Below are 21,329 nucleotides of genomic sequence, written 5' to 3' on the forward strand. Positions count from 1 at the left end.
ATTGGAAGAATTTCTAAAGAGGTAAATAGTGGAACTTATAGTAGCGATATTACAAAAAAAAAAAAAGAGTACACATAATTTTGGAAAAACATGTGCAATTATTGCAATATTGGTGTTTTTAAAAAGAAATTGGGTAATATAATAAAATACTACGTTGGTAGTATTTTTGGGGTAGTGTGTGTTATTAGGAAAAATAACGGTGGAAGTTTTTTAGGAGGGTATTTTTATTTATTTTTTAAAAAATGACAGGTGGAAGTTATTTGTAGAGCAAAAAAAAAAAAAAAAGAAAGGAAAAAAAAGGGATTGAATGAGAATTGAGGAATTGAGTTTTGGAGTGATGTGGTGAGAAGTTGTGAAAATGACTCTTAAATTATACATTAGATTTGTGAGTTACCCCTTTATTTCCCTTTTTTTTTTTTTGAACCAAATAGCTGAAAATAAATTAAGTGAGGTCTAACTCTGCCAAAGCTTATAGGCTTTGAGGGAAAGGATCCAAACAAACGAATTTGTTAAGTTACCCCCTATTCCTAAATAGAGTTGTTCATGGACGGGGCGACCTGCTAAGCCCGTCATACTCGGCCCACAAATTAGGCGGGCTTGGACAACAATTTTGAAAAAAATTGAATATTTGAACGGGCTAAGCTCGGCCCGCTAACATAATTGGGAGGACATAGACAAAACAATTTGTATCGCGGGCTAGTCCGTTTGGCCCATTTAATAAAAAAGATAATTTAATAAATATTTTTAGTTAGTTATATTTTTTTTTTATTTGAACGAAGTTAGATTATATACATACATTATAGAAAAATTATAAAGAAAGTATATTTGACTATAAGTTATTATTAGCTATAATAACTATTTTTCTTTTTCTATATCATCAAAGACTTATTATATAAGTTCTTTCATAACTTTCACCAACCTATGTCACGATTTTAATTTTTTAAAATTTCTTTGTGATTTGTAATCGAAAAAGTATTAAGACAACTTTTTTTTTTTTTTTTTTTGAGAGAAGTTTTAAGACAACTTGATCAAAATAATGGTAACTTAAATTAATAATAAAAAGATTATAATAATTAGAATAAAGTCCTAAAATAACAATAATAAAAAAAAACCAAAAATTTAAGTCTATTAGCCCTCGGACAAGTTCGGCCCGTTTAATAGGGTGAGTATGGACAAATTGTCAAGCCCACATTGGATTTGCTAAATTGAGCCTGTTGGACAAAGTAAGGGCCTGTTCACATTTACTAAACTGAACTTATTGGAGCTGAACTGAACTGAGATGAAATAAATACTTTATGAGAGAAGGAAATTAGGAGCTGAACTGAACTGAACTGATTGGACTGAACTGAACTGAACTAAACTGATTGGAGTTGAACTGAACTGAAATTAAGTAAATATGAACAGGCCCTAAGGCCCTGTTCTTTAGAGCTGCTCTGCTCTGCTCAAATTAAATATGCTCTGCTCCGCTCAAAAGAAATCTGCTCTGCTTTGCTCAAAATAAATCTGCTCTGCTCTATTTTCAAATAATAATTAATAATAACAATATTAATAATTAATATTCAATAATAATAATTAATATTGTATTGATGATAATAATTTATTATTCTGAATAATTATAATAATTATTAATATTAAAAATAATTTTAATAATTATAAATATTAATAATAATTAATATTTATTAATCATAATAATAATTAATGATAATAATTATAAATAATAATATTTAATAATTCAAACTATTAAGAATTAATATTTAGGTTTGAGTGTTTGTGAAATGCACTCGTAATTTTATTTTATGCTGCTGGTAGTGTCACATCTAACCAGATTGTAATTTTATGTATGCTGCTGGTTAGTGTCATATCTAATCAGATTTCTCGTCTATTTCTCAGAGAAAAATTGAAAATGAGGGAAATCATCTTTGCTCTGTTGTGTACGGTTCACTACCCCCGGAAATTATTAATTAATAATTTCTAATAATTATAACAATTCTTTCAAAATAAATAAATAATAATAATAACAATTTCTTTTATAAATATTTGATATTAGAATCACAATGTGTAGAAACATTTTATGTGGGTATTGATGGTTAGTTCATTGAGTTGAATTATTTTTCAAATCTTTCCATACAATTTAGGAATTAAAAAAAAAAAAAAAGTTGTTTTCAAGTAGTACTTTGTATATCATTATTATTTTTAGTGTTAAAAATATATGATTAAGACAAATTTATAAGTAAAATCATTATTACTCATTAAATCATTTTATTTTAAATTTTTTGTGAAATAAATATAAGTAAACCATTATCTTTTTTCTTTCTACTATTAACTTATGTAACACCCCCAAATCTCCCTCTACGGAAATACTAGTATAATACGTATAATTATACCATAGAGATAGACTTAGGCGTATTACCGCCGCGTGATTACGCAAGGCTACTCAACTTACTAAAAATAACAATACTTTGCAGCAGAAACTTCAATACTCTTCTTTATTAATAATAACCATAATAGTAACCAATGTTATATGAGTACTCAAAATAGATACAAGACCAAATTCCTAATTTAGTGAAAACCAATCCCGGGACTCCAATGCATCATTTATGGACTCCAACCTGAAATAAGAAACACTGCTTACCATTACGGTAAACAGGGCGAACCAAAACAAATAAGAAGTACGAGTTAGCAAAATATGCTAAGTACGGTAAGTGCAAGATAATTAAACTCAATTTATTTGCAAACATGCTTTAAAACCAATTTTCAATAAATAATCCAATAATTCCAAACTCATGGTTTAAAACCAATTCTCAATAATTCCAATATCAATAATCAATAAATCCAATTCCAATTATTTAAAAACCAATTCCTCATATTAAAACCAATTCCTCTCCCAAGTGTGCACACCCCCCAAGCTAGTCTCCTTATGTTACAAGGCTATTCTTGAGGAAAGACCCGGTCATGCAAAGTCCAAGGCCTTATCAATAAACCAAATCCGCATAGTGGGATTACCAACATGCTTATAAAACATAATAATAAATCAATTATTCAATAATTCCTCTTTTAAATCCAATAATTCAACCTTTAATGAAAACAATCCAAACTCCTTTTCAATAAATCCAACTTGCTTTCAAAATCAATCCCTTTTAAACATGAATAATAAATTAATTAATCAAAACATGTTATAAAAATCAATACTCCAATTCAATCATTAAAACCAATCCTTTAAACATACTTTTAATTCATAAACCATAATTCAATTCAATTTAATTCAAGCAACATAAATCGTTCAAACATGTTATTCAAACCGATCACTTTCAAGGTATCTAGACACCTAACGTACCTTGATCTTCACTTAGCCAACAACACTTCAAAAGAACTCTCAAGTAGCTTGATCAAAAACACCCTACAAATAAATATAACCTTAATCAATATAAGGTTAACAAATAATCACAAATAATTAAATTAAACCCTCCCAACTATATGTACATGAACCTCTTAAATTAATTCAACATGAACATTATTAAAATCTGATTTTATATAATTAAAACTACTCATAATAATTTAATATTAATCTCCCATAATAATAATAATAATAATAATAATTGAATAAAAGAAAAGGAGAAGAAAAGAATTGGATTTGCGTAGGAAATAATGGGCAGAACTTTCAGAGGCTATAACTCCTTCGATATAGCTCCGAATTGGGTAATTCTTGAGCCTAACCTCAAGGATTTTTCGAGAGGAACAACTTTCTGTGAAACGTTACTACACCCAAAAACTGACCAGAAGTGCCCGAAAATTGGCTTCAAAGATGAACGGGATGATTTGTGTAAAATTGAGGAGAAGAAAAGAAGGGAATTGGTGTGAAGAATGTGAGAGGTATGAAGGGGTATTTATAGGCTAGTATGAGCATGAATTATGGTAGAAAAATATAGGAAGAATTATGGTAATTAGGGTTTAAGAGATTACTTGGAGAAGTGAGCAAAGATTTAAGGAAAGTTTTGATATTTGAAGGGATTGTGTATAATTGAATATGGAAGGTATGTATGTCATGAAAAATATTAAGGAAATTGGTATTTCTTGGGGAATAATTAAGAAGAATGAATGGCAAGAAAATATAATAATTGGACATCAAAAAGATGGAGAATTAGAATTATGGAAAATAGGAGATTTTAGGGAGATAATTAAAAATACAAATTTCCAAAATATTTTCCCAAAATCTTTATGGGATGGCCGAAATTATTAGCTAATTAATTGGGATTTTCGGACCTATTAAAATAATAATAAAATCACAAACTTTTAAAAAAATCGGGTGTACAATAATTATTGTACATCCATTTTAAATCTCTCTAAAAGTGATCAAAAGTTACCCCTAAAATGAATAAAAGTTACCCAAATATGTATAAAAGTAACCCAATACAAATAAAAATAATCTACGTTTTATTGGTAAAGAATCACATTTTAAATGACTAATATTCAATTATTAGTGATTGAAAGTAATTTTATCACCCTTATAAAACTTTTCTTGTTTGATTTATAAAAAAAATCATATTATGTTCAAAGTTACTCAAAAAAGGGCAAAAAGTTACCCTAAATTGGCTTAAAGTTACCCCTATACTGCTCGATGTACACTAATATTAGTGTAAACCGAATGTATACAAAAGTTTTTGTAATAAAATATAGCTTTTGCCTTAATTAAAGTATCTGAAATATAAATAATCCGGTTTTTAAAATAGGATAAAAGGATAATAAATCTTATCCAAAATAATGATTAGTTTTCAAAATACTTTTGGCGCCAAAATTCAAATATCCTTTTGGCTCCAAGATTTAAATAGTAAGTTGAATTACTAAAATACCCTTTTTAGAAAATAATAATTAATTAGGAAAATACGTATGAAAAATACGGGGTATTACACTTATGTTAAATATGGTACACATATATTTATGTTTTCACTCACCTAAATCAATGGAATAATAATAATAATAATAATAATAATAATAATAATAATAATAATAATAATAATAATAATAATAATAATAATAATAATAATAATAATAATAATAATAATAATAATAATAATAATAATAATAATAATAATAATAATAATAATAATAATAATAATAATAATAATAATAATGTTGAAATCTGTGTTGTTCTGCTCGGTTTGGCTCTGCTATGCTCTGCTATCCTAAAATTTAATCTGCTCTGCTCTGCTGACCCCTACTCTGCTCTGCCCAGAAGCTCAAAAGAACAGGGCCTAAGAGCTATAAACCCGACCCATTTTCCGCCTAAGCCCGTAAATGATAACCTCTATTCTTAAGTAATGGACATGTTTGATTTTATTTTTGTCACTATTCAAATTACTGTAGTGTATTAGGCTGTTAACAACTGACTCGACCCGAACCCGATTGTTAACCGACCCATCTGAACCCGAAAAAATGGTGACCCGAACTCGAATTCTTAAACCAACCCTAAGCCCGAGTTGACCAGAGTATTTGAGACCTAAACAAGAACCGACCTGGAGATGACCCGACCCAAATGTAACCCGTAAATTATTGACCTAAATCGAACCCGACCTGAACTAAAATTGACCCAAACTCGTTTTAACCCAAATTTAACCTGACCTGTTACTAACCCGACCCGAATTCAATCCGACATGTTCCTAACCCGACCCGAATTTAACCCGACCTGTTACTAACCCGACTTGAATTCAACCTGACCTATTACAAACCCGACCCGAATCAATCCGACTTGTTATTGACTCGACCCAAATTCAACCCGACTTGTTATTGACTTGACCCGAATTTTACAGGAAATAATATGAACTTATAATGTATATAATCTTATCTAAACTTACTTGAACTTTTTAGCTCGAATTTAAACTTCTCTGAAAATATGTCTTTTACATTGAACGTAGAAATTGATAACGATAAACGTGAACGTCATTACATGAACTGTTAACAAATCGACCCAAAAAATGTAACTAAACCCGACATGACCCGAACTGATATCAACCTTAAACCCAAATTAACCAAATATTTTGATAACCCGAAAATTATTGACTTGAATTGAACCCGAGAATGACCCGACTTGATTATAACCTGCAAATTATTGACTTGCCGACTTGAACCCGAGAAGGACCCGACTTAGAAATGACCCGACCTGATTATAATCCACAAATTATTGACTTGAACCGAACCCGACTTGAAACCGAGATTGAAGCGACTTGGAAATGACCCCACCTGATTATAGCCGCAAATTATTGACTTGAATCGAACCCGACTTGAATCCGAGAATGAAGCGACTTGGAAATGACCCGACCTAATTATAACTCGCAAATTATTGACTTGAATCGAACCCGACTTGAATCCAAGAATGACCTGACTTGGCAATAACCCGACCTGATTATGACCCGCAAATTATCGACTTGAACTGAACCCGACTCAGACACGAGAATGACCCGACCTGATTCTAACCCGCAAATTATTGACTTGAATCGAACCCAACTCGAACTTGAGAATGACCCTAACCCGTTTTAACCTGTGAAAACCCGAATTAAACCTGACATATTACTTACCTGACCCGAATGTAACCCGACTTGTTATTAACCCGAACTAAACCCGTGCCAAACCCGATAATATGTAAAACCCGACGTGACCCGACTCAATCTTGACCTAACCCGACCTGCATAGGTTTACGGAATTAACCCGAATTAATCTAACCCGAGTTAACCCGACCCATTCTTACCTGACCCAAATCCGACCTGTTTACTCGAATCCACAGCTACTGTACGAAGTATTAACCAATGTGTTTAATACTCCGTACGAAGTATAGTATCCGCATCAAAGAGAGATTTTGAATTCTTACTCTTTGTCTTTTTGTCGAATAATAAAGAAACGTAAAAAGAAAATTAAAAAATTAAAAAATGACCGTTGATATAACTTAATCTGAGGGTTGAGACTATTTGGGGCGTGTTTGGCAAAATATAGCTGTGAAGGTAGCTGTAGCTGTGGAGGTAGCTGTTAGCTGTCAACAAGTTGTTAGCTGTGAAGATAAATAATTTAGATATGAGTGTTCGGTAAAGTAGTGGTTGACTAGCTGTTACATATAAAAATCAATTTTTTATTTTTAAAACTATAGATTAAATTTTCAACGGCTACTTGAAAAGCTACCTCTAATTTCAAAAGCTAATGTTTCTAACTTTTCACAAAAGCTACCTCCACCACTAAAAGCTACCCTAACCACTACTTTGCCAAACACTCACATTTTTTGTTGAGTAGTGGTTTGACTTGGTCAAACCACTAAAAGCTACTCAAAAGCTAACGCCGAACACGCCCTTGATGTATGCGAGTCATTCATTAGTCTTCCTCTACACGTCTCCCATTCATTACACTGTACTACTAGTACTACTTTTTTTTTTTGTTTTTTGACAAAGGATACTAGTACTACTTTTATGCTACACTTTTACACTCAAACCCTCACTCTGAATTCTCCATTGAACCTGTTCTCAGCTTTCTCTCCTTCATTGAAGCAGGTAACTTATTTTTCTCTTTAAACTTTAATTATCTATTTCTAGGGTTTTTTTTGTTAATTAAATTGTCAGTGTATCCAATTTAGGGTTCATCTAAGGCCGAATTTTGAACTTTAGGTTATAATAATTACTGAAAGATAAAAACTTTATTGCTTAAATTTTGCGAAGAAAGTGATGTGATTTTCATTGTTTATTTTGATAATTTAGTCAAATTGCTTTTAAAGTTTAAATGTAGGAGATTATTATGAAAAATGAAATTGTTTTTTTTTTTGTTGGTTTTAGTATGAGTACTCTCTTGTAAGTTAACCATCTCATCTTCTATGTAACATTGCATAATTTTTCTTTCTTTTTTTCTTTTTCATGAAAGGATGTCAATGTCAGCTGGTCAAAATGGTACCAAAGATTTTCAGAAACTTCAATTGGTCTTTAAAGTTCTAGATACTGGTATGTAATCAATCAATCAATCAATCAATCAATCAAAGCCTTAATCCCAAAAGTGGGGTCGGCTAACATGAACCAAAAGTGGGGTCGGCTAGATACTGGTATGTAATCCTTGAAAAAAATTTAAAACTTGGGTAGTATTTTTATGTTCAATTTACCACTGACAATTTTTTTTTTTCCTTTTCTTTTTCTTGGTAAATAGGAGGATATAATAGTATAAGCTTAGCTGATGCATTCAAGTTGTTTGGCATGTGTAGACTGCCTCAATCTATCCTTATGCAGGTTAGTCTACAAACTTTGGCACATTTAGTTGGTTAATGTTATTCTTTATGGTCTAATTTTGGTGTTTTTCCTTTTGGTTTTATTTTTTCCATTTTTAAAGATTCAACTTGCAACCTATTATGATTCTTATTTTGAATTCTTCCTCAAAATATCACTTATTAGTGATTACTTTTTTGCCTTTGTGTTACCATTTCTCTCTTTTTTTTTTTTTTCAGATTGTTAAATTGTTATTTCATGGCTTTCTCCTTTAGTTGGTTAAAATTGTTTTTTTGATGGCTTTCTCTTTCAGATTTTGGCATATACAGATAACACAATCAATGGTTGTTTGCAGTTCAGTGAGCTTGTTTAGGCAATGCATGTAAGTACTAGTCAATTTTATTATCTTGTTTAGCGATTTATGTTAGCCGACCCCAAATCATTTTGGGACTAAGGCTTTGTTGTTGTTGTTGTAGTATCTATTTTACTAGATTGATGCTGACATTATTTTATGCTACAGCTTATTTATATGGTTCAATCTGGACATGAGCTGACATCTGATCTCCTTAAAAATGCTGGTAATTATTTTTTTTTTATTTTTATTATTGAAAACACCTCCCATTTAAATCCTTCGAAAAATACATATGTAATGAAGAAGCTAATACATTCTGAGGCACCTTCAATGAACTGTGATAGGTGGTGCGAATAGCTTTCGATTACCAAAAATGGAAGGATTAGACAAATTTCTAGCTGTGAGTTGTGCTATCTCTTGAAATTGAGCCCTAGTTTAATTCTTTGCAACATATCATTAATGTATGTCTAAATATAATTGCTCTTCATGTAGGAGGAGAGGATGAAATCAGATACTAAACTTCAACAAATGGGTTAGGATTGTTCAAATTACACAGTTTTTATAAGATCTCTGGTCATATAAGCCATTACAAATAAATCCATTTATTTACATACTGCAGATACACATGTACTACAGTTGTCACAGTTGATGAGTCCATCAAGGTGGTCCTTTTCAAGCTTGTCAAGGTCTTCCTCACAAAATGAAAACACAAATCCATTGAGGCAGTCTGTTTCAAGGTCCTCCTCAAAAAAGGAAAAGACTGTGTCCATGGTATACTTAGTAAAATATTTCACAGTTCTTCATTGTTTCTATTAGTTGCTGAACTTGCTACTTGAGAGTTTATTCAGGATAATCTTCTTCTTCAATTTTAGCCTTTTGATTTATCATTTATTTTTATCCAATCTAGCGACAGGTTTAGGTTGCAATATATTGGACATTTTTTGTATATGAAGAGTTTCCAATATATTATTTTATTTTGACTGCATAGTACTCCCTAAATGTTTAATGAAATTGACAGTTGTTGTATGAACTGTGCTTGTTTAATGATGTTTGATGAGATGGGTATCTTCTTAATTGTCCAATGGAAAGTATGTAGGTTGATTGTTTCCTTGATGTGTTTGTGGGCAGGAACCTTTCATTTCAGAAATTTCCATAACTTCCTTTGCAAAAGATATGGAGAGACTATACAAGGAAAAGCTGAAGCCATTGGAGACTGAGTATCACTTTTGTGACTTTGTGTTACCTCCTGTATTGGTAAAGTCTAATACCTTGTAGTCAATTCTAAGCATTGCTATTTAACTGCATGTTTTGTTTAGTTGGTGTTATCATAATTCCTTTGAATTATTTTCTTTTGCTAGGATATGTTTGCATTTTCTGTTGACCCACTTGTTATGGTGTTGGGAGAATCTTTAACTGGGAAAACTTCATTCATAAAACAATTTCTCAACTCTGATTATCCAGGTCTTGTACAAAGTATCTGCTTTCATGTATGTGCATAAAAATACTTTGATTCTGACTTCACTAAATGTTATTTTCTTCCATCCAACAGGTTCTGAATATGGCTCTACAGACAGGTTTTATGTTATCAAGGTATTTTTGGCACTAGAATTTTCTTAGTTGAGTCCAGGCTCTGGATGATATCATTGTTTGGCCCCTTCTCTTCTACTAATTTACTTGGAATTTTAAGTTGTGTAATGAATTGTTGTGTCACAATTGGTTTTTACTTGTATGAAAATCTGTGAAACAATGTGTTTTTTCTTGCTACTTTTGTGTTGTTAGTAACTTGGGTCATTTCATTTCATAGCACGGACTTTGTAATCAGAGCGTGCCAGGGTCTGTGTTGGCTAGAAATTCAAAATTTAGATTGGATTCCCTTCAAATGTGTGGGTCGAATGTCTTTTCATGTATGGAGGGTGCAATGCTGAAAAACAAGGTAAGTAACTATATATATAATACGGTGCCTTTAAATATTTATTCACTGTCAATTTTCATCTTGCTAATTTTTGTGTTTGCATTGCTTGACATCAGGAGGTGCTGGGATATGCTTCTTTTGTGGACACACCTGGGATTCGTACTGGACATGTGAATACCTCTCAATATAGAAAGATTATATTATGGTATGCTCATAAGTGTGACATGATTCTTCTCTTTTTCGATCCTCACAATCCTAAGATTTGTGCTGCACTCATGTGGTTACTTTCATCACTACATGGTCATGAGCACAAGTTCCGTATCGTTATATATAGGGTTGATGACATTGATCCTACGGAGGTAAGCTCTTGATTTGAAAATATTTATGTCGCTGTGCAACATGTAGGGTTGTACAAAGAGATATATAAAATGTGGTTCATGTGATAAGGAGAGAAAGAGAATACAATGCTTAGTGAACTAGACTTATTGTGGAGGTTTTAGAAAATAGCCAACAATACACTTGTTATAAAACAAAGGAAGTGTAACTAATGGAGCAATGTGCAAATTGCAGATGACCAAAGCATATGATTCGCTGATGTGGTCGCTTGGGAAGGTCATAAATAGCTCTGATGCTTTCCCTGTTTATATTGGGTAGGCCTTGCTTTATGATTGGTCTCAACTAGGGATGGCAATTTAATCCGAGTTCGATTCGAATCCGATCTGATCCGATCCGAAGGAAAAAATCCGATTCAAATCCGTTTAAAATTAGTCCGAATCCGAATCCGAATCCGATAAAATAGATCCGAATCCGAATAGGAGGTGGATCGGACTTGGACCCTACGCAAAGTCTGACGGAGTCCGATCCGAGTCCGAATCCGAGAGTATAAGCATATGCTCTATAACTTGGGACAATTATTTGCTTGTTTTGTAGCAAAATTTTGTTATGTAACTTAGTTTATAATTTAAATATGTTATGTTTATACTTTAATTGGTATGACAATACAAGCAATTATAGGTATATGACACTACAAAAAATAAAAAAAAATAAAAAATATTCGGACCATTTCGGAGGTCCGAATAAACGGACTGGATTCGGATCCGAAAATTACGAGTCGGATCGGATTCGGACTTGGATTTTTCGGATTCGGACTCGGATTCGGATCCAAGTCCAGGGTCCGTTTACTAAACGGATCGGATTCGGATTTAGCCACATCCGACCCGAATTCGATCCATTGCCATTCCTAGTCTCAACTGTATAGTGTAGTCTGAATTTCTTTATTATGCGCCTATCATCAGGCTGATATAGGTTCATTTTCTTTCGTTTCGTGGCTTGGATTTAATCTGCTTAATATTGTACATAGTATTGGTGAATGTGTTGCTACTAATTAACATCATTATATATTTTTGCTTCTTTGCAGCTTCTCGGAGAAAGACAAAAATGACTTTCTTCAGGAACTGAAGAATTACGGAAAAACTAGTGTTTGTGATAGAGTTGTATGTCCATTTTGTTAAAAACTTGTTGGTTTCCTCTTTTGTTGTAATTTCTTTGTTCATCTAGAGACTAATTATACATTACTATTTATGATCTCAAATTATTCAGATCAAGGAATCGGCAAAACGTGCCAAAGATGCAAAGATTCATGCTTGTATTATGAGTCACCTGAAGAAAAAGATGCCTTTTAGCTGGAGGATTACAGATCAGTTTCAATTATGTGATAATCTAGAAGATGACTTTGTGAAGGTTAATGCTCTTCTAAGTCAAATTTTATGATAGGTTTACTCTTAAAATATCTACAAGTATATCTCCTCACTTATCATCAATTCATCATTAACTTTGCTTTGTGAAATAGGTTTCAAAGAAATTTGGAATTCCATTGGAAGAGTTTCCTCGTGTGGAGAAGTATAAAGAAGTTCTCAAGAACGGCTATGATTATAGTAAATGGAAGAAATTGAAGCCCAAACTGATTCAAGCAGTTGACGACTTGCTTGACTATGATATTCCCAAGCTACTACAAGTTGATTTCCAAGCAAATGTTTGAGTGACGACCGACTGTTTCTTAAGGGAATTTTGTTCATATTAGGTATCTTCTAGTATTAAGGCATTTGACTGTATATTATTCTAGACACCCTTCGAATATTGGGTGCTGCCTTTTGGTTTGAATCGGGCATTTGTTAGATGACCTTGGAAGTATGATTGCTGGTGAAAATTTGGTGCAACTTTAGGCTATGTTCTTCTGTTAGTCTAATCTAAACTGAAAAATTCCGATCTGCTTTGAATTAAATCTGAAAAGTTATCAAGAAAATTATCAAATGAGATTTCTTTGTGTCTGAGTGATGAGTAGATTTGAATATGTAATTTTCATAGGTTATTTTATTATCAAGTTGGATTATAAAAATAAGTTAAAGCAAAAAAAAAAAAAAAATTGATCATTTTTTTTAAGAAGCACCAAAATACTTAAATAAGTTGAACTAAACCTAGCATTTGTCTATCTTTTATTTATCTCTGGTTGATAGTTACTTGGTATAACTTACAAGTACAATCTGCTTATCAAAAGTTGGGGGTTGGTTTTAATTAAGATAAGAAAATTATAGATGAATAAAGAGTATGGGGAAGATCCTATGTACGAAGTATATATTCCTCTTATACCATTCTCTTTTTTATATGTTTTGATTTGATTCTTTTGGCAGGAAAATAATATTACTGTGGAAAACATGTATTCACAATGTGTTCTTCTAAAACACAATCATTATTCTAATTTATTTGTTGTTTTCATAATATTTCCGCCTTCAAATTTTCATTGTTAGTCAGTAGATTATATTATACTCCTATTACCTTTATTATGATTAAAATATACCCGTACAAAAAATGATTAAAACATAGGTAACTCTTATTAACTTTTTTTTTTTTTTTTTTTTATTAGAACTTTTTTTTTTTTTTTTTTTTTTTTGGTAATTATCTTATCTAAACATATTTTTACTGTAATTAGTTAAAATAAGATCCCCTCAAAAAAAAAAAGTTAAAATAAGATCAAATATATTACGGAGGTGGTTTTTACTGTAATTAGTGACTGAGGTGGTTTTTTCCATGCAAACCACCTCAGTCACTAGCCGCCTAACTGTAGCACATACTGCGCATTTCACTGTTAATTACGGAGTATTATGAATGACATCATCAACAATATTTTAGGAGAAGATTGCAAAGTTAAACAAATTCAAAGCAACAATGAGAATGTGCGGACATCATAAATTTGCTTTTGATTTGTGTAAAAAAATGAGTATGTACGGACACCATTATAAACTCACAAGTCTGCGCAAATATCTTTGGAGTATTACTTTAACACAAACTTTTGTATACATCCGGGTTACACTAATATTAATTTTTTGCCTTTTTTTTGGGTAACTTTGAACATAATACTCCGTATGTTTTTTTTTTTTTTTTTTAAATCGAACAAGAAAAGTTTTATAAGGGTGATAAAATTACTTTTAATCACTAATAATTGAATTTTAGTCATTTAAATGTGATTCTTTACTAGTAAAACGTAGATTATTATTATTTGTATTGGGTTACTTTTATACATATTATGGTAACTTTTATTCATTTTAGGGGTAACTTTTGATCACTTTAAGAGATATTTAAATAGATGTACAATAATTATTGTACACCCGATTTTTTAAAAAGTTTGTGTTACTTTAATTAGTGATTACAATTACTTTATTACCATTCAGTCTTTGTTTATTTTATTTTTAAAAATTATCTACTCATAACTTATACTCCGTAAAATCATATACTCCCTTAATATCATAATATAATCACAATTTTGATAATTGGATCAAAAGTTGGACCAAAAGTTGATGCTTTTTGAGGCGAACCCATTAGACCTTCATGTCGTTTTATTAGAGAACTTGGTTGGCATGGCGATTCCGAGAAGCATCTCAAAGCGTGATGATGAGTCTTAGTTTCATTATGTTTTAGCTTTTTAAGAGATACCTTACACCTACCAAAAGGCATGGGAGGCTTGGGTATTAGGTCGATGGAGTGTTTGAATGAGGCTCTTTTATTTAAACAGGTTGTTCATATGCATTGTAATCCTCAACTGCTTGTTGCTAGAGCAATGGAGCCGACTCATAATTGCTCCATCTGCATTGGCAGTCCGAAACCGGGGACACCAGGTAACATCTCTTGGGGGAGAAGAGGTCTTAGGGATGTGGGGAACAAACTCATTAAGGGTTATGCCTGGAAGATTGGTAATGGGGAGACGGTCAGGATTGCGAATATGAAGTGGGTACAGGGTGCAGTCCCGGAGCTGAAATCGAGCCTTACCCTGAGAGGAATAGGGTCCGGGAGAGTTACAGAGCTCTTGATGAATAACCCAAGATAGTGGAATGCGGCGATAGTTAGAGAAAGATTTGAATGGGAATCGGCTAGGAATATCTTGGATATGGAACTACCAACATCAGATGAAGGAGATCTTCGTTACTGGAATTACCATCCTTCGGGCAATTACACTGTTAAATCTGGGTATGCTTTTTTAATGCGTGTTTTCTCTTTGGAACAGGACAATGCTAGGGAGTACTCCTTTTACAAGTTGATCTGAAAGCTTAACATTCCCCCAAAATGGAGCTTATTCTTATGGAAGCTGTGTAGGAATGGGGTGGCGGTCAAGCAAAATCTTATCCAACGTGGTGTGGATATGGATGGAGAGTATGACTCTTGCGGGATGGAAGAGGAAGATACTCAACATATTTTTCGATTATGCTCTTTTGCCAGATATGCATGGAAAAATTGTTCTTTGCATATCGACTCTGAAATTGATGAATCTACTCCAATGGGACTCTGGATTCAGAATTATATCCTGCTTTTTCATAGAGAGGATGGGAAGCACAGTGATAGGATACATGTGTTTGTAGGCACCTTGTGGAGCCTCTGGTTAACAAGAAATGGCAGAGTCTTCAGAAATGAAGGAGGATATCTGGCCGACTATTACAGGCATTATAATCTCACCATGAAAAACCTTGCCTCTTTCCTCACTCCAAATGTGAGGCCTGGTGGGAACCTACGAAACTTAGATAGTGTGGAAGGCCAGCCGCCCGGTTTTAGAAGGATCAATATAGGTCGTAGTGACGCTCTCCCGGGGAACCCTCTAGAGGGAGATATACAGGTGATAATTATGGCTGATGGTTCTTGGATGAAAAGAACGGGGCACGCAGGTTTTGGGTGGGCTTATTCCTCGGATGCAGAAGTGTTCCAGGAAGGGGGAGGGGATTTTGGGAATGCCATATCCGCTCTACATGCGGAACTGTTAGCTTGTTTAAAAGCTATCAGATGGGCACTTATGAAAGGGTATCAGCGAGTTACAGTCTTCACAGATTCTAATGCAATTATCCAGAACTTGCACCATGCAGGTGGTAGAGAGATGAGACTTCGTTGGACTTATGGTGATTTATTGAAGGCAGGCTACCAATTAGATATATGTACTATTTGGAAAGTAGATAAAAGCCAAATTTCTTTGGCGCATGATATTGCGGGTCGGTGTAGGAAAGCCTTAACTAGTTTCATGATGTAATTTCTTTGAGTTGCTGTTGTCAAAAAAAAAAAAAAAAAAAGTTAGCTTGCCTCATAAAACAAGAGAAAGCTAAAGCTAATAATCGCAATACTTTGAGTCTTTGACTATCACAGACTTTATATTTTGCGAGTATGAACCTTATAGACTTATAGTTTCATGAATTATGATATGTACTTAATATTTTGTATAAAGAAACATATAATAAAATCACTTACTTGTTTTAAAAATATTTTTAATAATAAAAATCAATCTGGTAGGTTGTATATCTTATGGGTTTATGAACCCTGAAGGTTAAAGAAGACTTTAATGGTTTTTTTTTTTCCCTTACATTATAGTTGTAAACTAGGCTTAAGTCTTTTAATTTGAAAATTCTAAATTAGTAATGTACCACTATGTAGTGTACCATTATGTAAATTAGGCTTAAATATCTTAATTCGAAATTCTAAATTAGTAATGTACCACTAATCCACTATGTAGTGTACCATTATGTAAACTAGGTTTAAATCTCTTAATTTGAAAATTCTAAAACTAGACTTTAATCTCTTAATTCGAAAATTCTAAAACTAGACTTTAATGTCGTTATGTATTACTAAAGTAATGTACCACTATGTAACACAAATAATTCTAATTAAATATATTAATTACATTTTGCAATTTTTAAAAATGGGTTACACTTGGTGAATTATTGGTTTTGTTAGAGGTACGATCATTAAATCAAATTTCCCATTACTTTGTTTTTTTTTATAAGTTTTTTTTTGTTTTTTGTTTTTTTTTTCTTCTGACCTCCATGAATATTGAATACCATGAGAGTACGATACTTCATCCATTTTTTTTTTGTGATTTTGGCCCTTTACACTACCATAATGGAGAATTATCAATAACTTTTGATAGGTTTTGAGAGGACGATGTGATTCATTGACAACACTTGATTAAAACACACTCTTATCTCATGATTTATCATAACTAGCCCTTTATTTTTATTTTTATTTTTGTTAATTTAATTTATGTCTATCTATAACTATTACTAAAGTTAAAACCGTTGACATCATCTGTACACATGTCATTTTTTAATTAAAAATTCTTCTCCAAAATTGATTATGACATCATTTTTTTTTTCAATCAATTTTTTTCAATTTTTTTTATCTTTCTAACAAATACATTTAAATATTAGGAAGATTATTTTTTATAAAATTAATAAAAGTATGAGTATCAATTACTAAAAATGCAATACTGACATTTTTATTCTTAAAAGTACTCTTTCATATGATTTGTTGCAAAATCAATTAATCAATTAATAATATAATATTAATAAAAATATTTTTAAAATTCTTAAATCGTACATCGCACGAGTACTAATCTAGTAACTATACGGTAAAAGATACACCAGGAATGACACGTGTCATCTCTTAGCGGGTCCTTAGGTTTTTTTTTTCTTTTTTTTTGCGAAAAAAATTTCAATTATAGTATAAAATATTATACTTCGTACAATTTTTTTATATATGTTAGTAACAAAAATAATTAGGGGTTGTTCATATTTACTTAATTTTAGTTCAGTTTAGCTCCAATCAGTTCAGTTCAGTTTAGTTCAGCTCCAATCAGTTCAGTTCAATTCAGCTCCAATTAGTTCAGTTCAGCTCTTAATTTCCTTCTCTCATAAAATATTCATTTTAGCTTAGTTCAGTTCAGTTCGGTTCAACTCCAATAAGTTCAGTTCAGTTCAGCTCCAATTAGTTTATTCAGTTCAGTTCAGCTCAATTTAGTAAATGTGAACATGACCCTTAATTTAAATAAATAATATTTGATCTGTCTTCTCACATTAACATTTAAGACTATAATAGAAAATATTAGCATAATTTGTGATATATTTTTATTTATTTCAAGAAAGTATTCACATTTTTTTCCCTAATAAAAATAGTTGTTTATTAATCAATTGGAATTCACATCAAAGTAGTGGAGTAATTTTTTTTTTTTTTTTTTGTTTTTTTTTTGTTTTTTTTTTGTTTTTTTTTTTTTGTAAATTAACAAATTATATTGAAAAGTTGAAATGTAATTTTTTAAAATTACCGTTACCGTGCACGTGACCTAAACTAGCTAATTTAAATAAGTAGAACCAATCAATTTGAGCTTTTGGATAATGCTACATTGCTATTCTGTGTAAGGAGAGGCGCTTGCTTTGAACGGACGAACCTCTTCTCCTTATATTAATGGTTTTTAAGAAAATGACAAATTATATCAAAATGAGCCATTCATATTAAAGTTAGATCATTCAATTTTTACTTAATATATATGTTTATGAATTATGATTCGTAACAATCACAATACATAAGATTAATAGATGATAAACCTCACAAGTACTACCCTACTACTCCATACTAATATATGATACTTTAGAATAATGCCCATGCCTTGAAGTAAGACTGAAAATGTATGTAGAACGTCCATGCCATTGCTCTTGGTAAACTTTAACCAAAAGGCGAAGAAATTCCATTAAAAAACTATCTAGATTTAATTTGTACGAAGTATATTGCTCTAAGCTTAATTACTGTATAACAACATCCACCTATATATCCAAGTATTTTTTTTTTTGAGGAAACATTCAATCCAAAGGGCCAAGCACTTGATATGTAGACTCAAAATTTGATTGTACGACGGGAAATCGGGAATAATAATGGCTGATTGGCTATGTAATGCATATCGATTCACTAATTGAGGGTATGTTCTGATTTACTGAAGTGAGATGAGCTGAAATAAATTATTTATGAGAGAAGGAAATTAAGAACTGAACTGAATTGAAATTAAGGTGAAGAGAACATGCCCTCACTTTATATTCATTTGTTAATTTAGAAATAATCGATTCTATTAAAATACATACTGAACGAATCATTAAAATAAGCAATTTATTAACAATTGGAAATTAATACAAAATAAATAAATTACGTCAATCAATTTCAAGGTTCATTCAAATTACAATTTGCTTTGAGCCTTAAATTTGATGGATCAAATTAAGAAGAATGGGATTCATGATTTGAAGGTGAAGAGAATCTGGGTTGTTACATTTGTTTTGAAATACTCCATAATATTTATTTATTACGAGTATTATTTATACAAATGAGCATAAAATAATTGGAATCCATTAACCAGGAAAAAAAAATGCAAATCAAAATTCCAACAAATCAAATAAAATAAAAAAGAATTTTATAAAAGAATTGCTTCTTCAATTTATAATTAACTTGTTAAACATATCACATATTAGTATATAACATCACATACTACATACGTACTAGCTTAGTCTTTAAAAAATACTTCTTCTAACAAAAACAAAAATAATTTAACTGTCAAATATCTTATGCTATCATTACATGACAGCAACCTAGTTCATCTACTGTTACCTATTGCCCTATTGGTACAAACACAAACCGAGGAAAAAAAGCAAAAAGGTTACATAAAAGTATAAACCCAAATACTACTCCATAAAAAAAATGACTATTGTACCCATAATAACCAAGATCATACTCCATAAATAAAATATTAAAAAAGTTGATTGTACTGTAAGTTTTTGAAAGTTGATATTATATTGTGTACTGTGTTTCCTCCCTCCTAAACATTTTTCATTATCAACTCAGTAAACCCTAAAGGAGTAGAGGGTGAAGAAAGCTCATTTCTCACTCTCCTAAACCTTGTTGACTCTTTCTTTCATTTTGCACTTTCATTTAGCTCTTTTTTCTAGCTGTTTTACAACTTAGAAGAGGTAATTTGCTTTGCTCTCTTCTCCTATTCACCTTTTTTTTTTTTTTTTTTGGGTGTGTTTTAGTGGTATTATCTTCTTACATTCCACCTTTTTTAAGAAAAAAAAAATCATAAAAATCATGTCTTTTTTTTTTACAGATTATTAAAATGAGTTCCCAAACATCGGAGATATCAGAAGTTAGCAGTGGTATACAGCAAGCTGATAATGAAATCTATCGCTACTGGTTCGGCTTACTCGGTGAAGGTATTTTCATAGTATAAAATTTGTTGTTATTCCATTAGTAGGTCACGTAATGATTTTTTTTTTTTTTTCTAATAATAACTTTCCTTGTAGATGGTTTGATTAATGTGAGTGTGAAAGAATGTTACCCGCTATTGGCATTACTCGTACTATTTACGGAGTTTTTTTTTTTTTTTTTTTAAAGTATATTTGTTAATATATTGATTATGGTATTTTAATTCAAAATTAAATATAAATATAAATTTTTTTTTCTTCCAGATATGGTTTACAGTTGACTTCAAAGGACAAGGTGTCTTGACTTTCGACCAATTCAAAGCTGTGATGATGGTAAGTCACTCTACTATTATTTCAATTAGTTACATGAAATTTATTATAAATAAAACTTTGAAATCTAGATAATAAGTTACATTCATTAGCGTTGGATTTTAGTGATAAATTTATAGAATTGAATCATGGTGAACAACGGACATTGAGATTAGCAAATGAATAAAATTGTGTGGGATTCAACATATATGACATTAAGATTAGCAAATGAATCAAATTGTGTGGGATTCAACATATATGACATTAAGATTAGCAAATGATGAATAAAATTGTGCGGGATTCAACATATATGATATAAGAATAGCAAATGAATAAAATTGTGTGGGATTCGATATATACTACAAACTTACAAGTATTATACAAATGTATTAGGAATGATGTATGCATATATGAATAAGTGACAATCACTAAAACGATTTATTTTCTTGTAGTTATTGAACATCTATCATTATGTACTGTATAGGTGAACCTGGATTCATAAGTGACTGCTAGTTTGATAACAGTATATAAATGAATGCTAAAATTGATTTATCACAAATTATGACTAATTTGAACCTAGCCACCTATATAGTATTACTTACACATTGCAACTATAGCTAATAATATTAGTCTAATTGTAATCAGTTTAGATTTTGACATCGCAATTTAAATTACCTAATTGAAGTTACTAGATAAAGCTTTATTGTACATTTTACATCGTGAAATTCGATTGTGCTTTGAATAAACTTAAATATCGAATATTATATTAAATAACAATCAATTACGTATATTATATTTACTACTATATAACCTATGTTAATATCGGTAATAAAATGTCTTTCACTCTTACATACACATCTTTCGATGTTATCTTTTAAAATCTACCGGGTGTATAGTATGAAGTATACACCGGGTGTAATATGTACATGCTATTTTAGTATATAGGCCTTATTTTAAACATTTTTTTTTTCTAATTTGGGTGGGCAAAT

The 21,329-nt window shown here is 31.2% G+C and overlaps 2 protein-coding genes across 2 annotated transcripts; both read left to right on the forward strand.

The window, feature by feature from the left end:
• Positions 1–7,891: 7,891 nt before the first annotated feature.
• Positions 7,892–14,864, forward strand: LOC145625356 (EH domain-containing protein 2-like). The gene is made up of 17 exons (XM_081678416.1): positions 7,892–7,967; positions 8,167–8,246; positions 8,536–8,589; positions 8,743–8,800; positions 8,919–8,974; positions 9,067–9,106; positions 9,194–9,345; positions 9,703–9,828; positions 9,933–10,035; positions 10,124–10,164; positions 10,379–10,507; positions 10,603–10,845; positions 11,057–11,136; positions 11,904–11,979; positions 12,086–12,226; positions 12,336–12,518; positions 14,553–14,864. The coding sequence occupies exons 1-17, from the start codon at positions 7,892–7,894 to the stop codon at positions 14,862–14,864; spliced, it is 1,950 nt and encodes a 649-aa protein (XP_081534542.1).
• Positions 14,865–14,924: 60 nt separating this feature from the next.
• LOC145625357 (uncharacterized) lies at positions 14,925–16,049 on the forward strand. Its single transcript, XM_081678417.1, has 2 exons — positions 14,925–15,004; positions 15,131–16,049. The coding sequence occupies exons 1-2, from the start codon at positions 14,925–14,927 to the stop codon at positions 16,047–16,049; spliced, it is 999 nt and encodes a 332-aa protein (XP_081534543.1).
• The last annotated feature ends 5,280 nt before the right edge of the window (positions 16,050–21,329 follow it).

Source organism: Chenopodium album, chromosome 3 (genome assembly GCF_948465745.1).
Source record: "Chenopodium album chromosome 3, dcCheAlbu1.1, whole genome shotgun sequence".
Classification (NCBI taxonomy): domain Eukaryota; kingdom Viridiplantae; phylum Streptophyta; class Magnoliopsida; order Caryophyllales; family Amaranthaceae; genus Chenopodium; species Chenopodium album.